The 4119-nt window shown below is 44.4% G+C and overlaps 1 protein-coding gene across 1 annotated transcript; it reads right to left on the bottom strand.

Annotated features, from left to right (window-relative positions):
* Positions 1 to 771: 771 nt before the first annotated feature.
* On the bottom strand, positions 772 to 1773 carry LOC102869637 (glyceraldehyde-3-phosphate dehydrogenase-like). The gene has a single exon (XM_006879814.1). The coding sequence runs from the start codon at positions 1771 to 1773 to the stop codon at positions 772 to 774; it is 1002 nt and encodes a 333-aa protein (XP_006879876.1).
* Between the last annotated feature and the right edge of the window lie 2346 nt (positions 1774 to 4119).

The raw sequence follows: 4119 nt of genomic DNA, 5'->3' as shown, positions 1-4119 counted from the left end.
ACCGTGTTGAGTTGGCATTGTACAGAAATTAACAGCCATATTGGTCTAGAAATGTTAAATTTTTTTTTCCATTTGTACAGGGGTAACGCACTGTATTAAATATGTAAGGTCTTATCTACATGGGTTTGATTACAGAAACTAATAAAGTATTCTCTAAATAATGAAAAAAAAAAAAAGAGCCTGTATCTTAAGGGGAGTCCTTGGGTTAAGCCCTCAAGGAATTGAAAAGGTGGCGGTTCAAATGCATCCAGAGGTACTTGGAAAGAAAACCCTGGATGTGCTTTTCAAAGGCACAGCATTTAATAGCTCATGAAGTAGTGCTACTTTGACAATAACATCTTTCAATATTGAGACACAAGGCTTAAATTTGTTTTTGAGTTCTCTCAGCTTGAGAAATGCAGAGTGAGCTCTTCCCTCTCTATTCTGCAAGTCCAGCTCTCTGCACATGCCATTACAATACTTTGTTTTGTTCTCCTGAGCTTCTGCATGTTTTCCTTTTGTTTTGGCTTCTTGACACCCCAGTGCCGTTTATTTTTAGAGTCTCTTCTGACTTTTTTTTTCTTTTCTGAGTACAGTGTACTTTATTGATAGTACATGACAAGATGGGCTCGCCAAGCTCCTCCCCTTTCTCAGGGGGATTTTATGGAAACTTGTGTCAAGGATGTGAGATTCTCAGTGCGTGGGAGGATCAAGTTGGGGCAAGGACTCCCCAGCAGCTGAGGGTCTCTCTCTTTCTAGTGCTATTGCTGGGGCTGGTGGTCCAAGGGGCTCTTATTCTTTGGAGGCCATGTGAACCATCAGGTCAAACACCCAGTTGCTGTTGCCAAATTCATTGTCATACCAGGAAATGAGTTTGACAAAGTGGTTGTTCAGAGCAATGTCAGCCCCAGCATCAAAGGTGGAAGAGGGGGTGTCACTGTTAAAGTCGCAGGAAACAACCTGGCCTTCAGTGTATCTCAGGATGCCCTTGCGGGGCCCTTCTGATGCCTGCTTTACTACTTTCTTGATGTCATCATATTTGGCAGCTTTCTCTAGATGGCAGGTCAGGTCCACGACTGACACATTGGGGGTGGGGACACGGAAAGCCATGCCAGTAAGTTTCCCAATCAGTTCAGGGATGACCTTGCCCATGGCCTTGGCAGCACCAGTTGATACAGGAATGAAGTTCTGGGCAGCCCCATGGCCATCACGCCACAGCTTTCCAGAGGGGTCATCCACAGGCTTCTGGGTGGCAGTGATGGCATGGACTGTGGTCATGAGGCCCTCTACAATGCTGAAGTTGTCATGAATGACCTTGGTCAGGGGAGCCAAGCAGTTGGTGGTGCAGGAGGCATTGCTGACAATCTTGAGAGAGTTGTCATACTTTTCATGGTTCACACCAATCACAAACATGAGGGCATCGGCAGAAGGAGCAGAGATGATTAACCATTTGGCACCACCCTTCAAGTGAGCCCCAGCCTGCTCCATGGTTGTGAAGACATCAGTGGAGTCCACAACATACTCAGCACCAGCATCACCCCACTTAATGTTGGCGGGATCTCGCTCCTGGAAGATAGTGATGGCTTTCCCATTGATGACCAGCTTCCCATTCTCAGCCTTGACAGTGCCATTGAACTTGCCATGGGTGGAATCATATTGGAACATATAGACCATGTAGTTGAGGTCAATGAAGGGATCATTGATGGCGACAACATCCACTTTGCCAGAGTGAAAAGCAGCCCTGGTGACCAGGTGTCCAATGTGGCCAAATCTGCTTACTCCGACCTTCACCATGGGCTCTCAGGGATGTGGTTGAGGCTGCACAAGAAGAGAGGGAAATCTGATTGAGGAGGAGCAGAAGATATAATTTTTTACACATTTATTTTATTATTTTTTGTGTGTCTACCATCAACTTGGATCTGACAGGTACAAGAGGAGATTGCCTCTCCTTCTCCAGCAGAACATCTGGTGGATTTGAACTGCGTACCTCTGGGACTGCAGTGCAGCTTCTTGCCATTAGGCCACCAGAGGTCCCTGACCTTTTGTAAGGTTTTGTAATGACCCGCGTTATGCAGATGACATAACCTTACTTGCTGTAAGTGAGTTAGACTTGAAGCACTTGTTGCAGAAGATCAAGGAATGCAGCCTTCGGTATGGATTGCATGTCAATGTCAAGAAAACAAAGATTCTTACCACTGGACTAATAGAAAACATCATGATGGATGGAGAGGAGATTGAAACTGTCAACAGCTTCAACTTGCTTGGATCCACAATTAACACCCTTGGTACCAGCAGTCAGGAAATAAGGAGATGCATTGCATTGGGAAAATCTGTAACTGGGGATCTTTCCAAATTATTGAGGAGTAATGATGTCAGTTTGAGGACTAAGATGCATCTGATTCAGGCCATGGTCTTTCTGATTGTTTGTTATGTACCTGAGAGCTGGACAATGAATAAGGATGACAGAAAAAGAATTGACGCCTTTGAGCTGTGGTGTTGGAGAAGAGCACTGAACATTCCATGGCTGGCCAAGAGAACGAACAGATATGTCTTGGAGAAGGTACAGCTGGAGTGCTTTTTGGAGGCAAGAATGATGAGGCTTTGGTTCACATACTTTGGGCATGTTGCTAGGAGGGACTGTTCGTTGGAAAAGACAAGATGTTGGGAAGGGTAGAGGGTATGCAAAGGAGAGAAAGACTTTCAACCAGGTGGATTTGACAAAAGTGACTGCTGCAATATGTCGGGCAATGTGAGGATGGTGCAGGACAGGACTGCTTTCAAGTCTTTTGTTCATAGGGTCTCTATGACTCATAATTAACTTGAGGGGCACCTAACAACAACAACAACAACAACGACAACAACCAGTGCTTTTTTAAAAACAATTTTATTATTTTTGTGTGAGTGTACCGTCAAATCAGATCTGACTGGTACAGGAAGATATTGCGCCTCCTTCTCCGGCAGAGCATCTGGTGGACTCGAACCGTGTTCCTCTGGGATTGCATTGCAGCTTCTTGCCACTAGGCCACCAGAGCTCCCCTAACCAGTGCTATTTTGTACACAAAAAGTCACCTTGAGTCAGAATCAAAAGCAAATTTTTTGTTTGTTTGCTTTCTTGCTTGCTTTGGAATGTAAAGGAGGTTGAGACCAAGAAAGGACTTATTCCAAGAGCACCCAGATTGGATTTAGCTCCAATTTCCCTTATGAGGACAGAAGCAGTGACAGAGCTTGGAGGTTCAAGGTCAGGGTGAAGGGCTGGCCCAGGCACAGAGGCCTACTCCTCAGGTTTTCTAGGTCAGAAGCTCTGTAAGACAAATTCCTTGTTCAAGGTCACATGTCACAGATATGACAAAGAGACAAATCACCCTAAGTGTAAGTCCTAAACTCTCTACATTGTTCCCAGTAATAATAAAGCTAATGCTTACAAAATAGTGATCTGGTGTTGTTGTTGTATACCATCAAGTGGGAACTGACCCATAGCTGACCGTCTGGTCGGTTTTGAGGGGCAGTTAATAGCACAGAAGATTGCCCATTCTTCTGTGGAGCAGCTGGTGGCCTCAAACCATGTACCTTTGAGATTGCAGCATAGTTTCTTGCCATTAGGCCACCAGGACAACCACTTGGCCAACTGACTGAAAGAGATCCATATTTGTTCCCATTCCAAAGAAAGGTGATCCAACATAGTGTGGAAATTATCGAACAGTATCACATGCAAACAAGATTCTGCTGAAAATTATACAAAACTGACTGGAACAGCACATTAGCAGAGGACTGCCTGAAGTGCAGGCTGGGTTAAGAAGAGGCAGTGGTACTAGAAATATTATAATTAATGTTAGATGGATCTTGGTTGAAAGCAGAGAGAATCAGAGAAATGTCTATCTGTGTTTCATTGACTATGCAAAGCCATTTGACTGTGTGGATCATAAGAAACTGGCTGACTCTGAGAAGAATGAGAATCCCAGAATACTTGATTGTACTTATGTCAAACCTATGCTTGGACCAGTCCATCTCATCTCACCAATGCCTAGTATGTCAATATTTATGCGTTCCATGAAGTCCAGTGAATACCACTATCATTCAAATATATGCACCAACAACCAGAGCCAAGGAAGAGGAGATAGAAGATTTTTACCAACTTTTACA

This window comes from Elephantulus edwardii, unplaced genomic scaffold (genome assembly GCF_000299155.1).
Source record: "Elephantulus edwardii isolate Elephantulus edwardi_28Jun2011 unplaced genomic scaffold, EleEdw1.0 scaffold00005, whole genome shotgun sequence".
Taxonomy (NCBI): domain Eukaryota; kingdom Metazoa; phylum Chordata; class Mammalia; order Macroscelidea; family Macroscelididae; genus Elephantulus; species Elephantulus edwardii.
This window is presented reverse-complemented; position numbering and strand designations above follow the sequence as displayed.

Excerpts from the sequence above, each read along its gene's own strand:
- LOC102869637 (XM_006879814.1), bottom strand. The coding sequence starts at position 1,773 with ATGGTGAAGGTCGGAGTAAGCAGATTTGGCCACATTGGACACCTGGTC.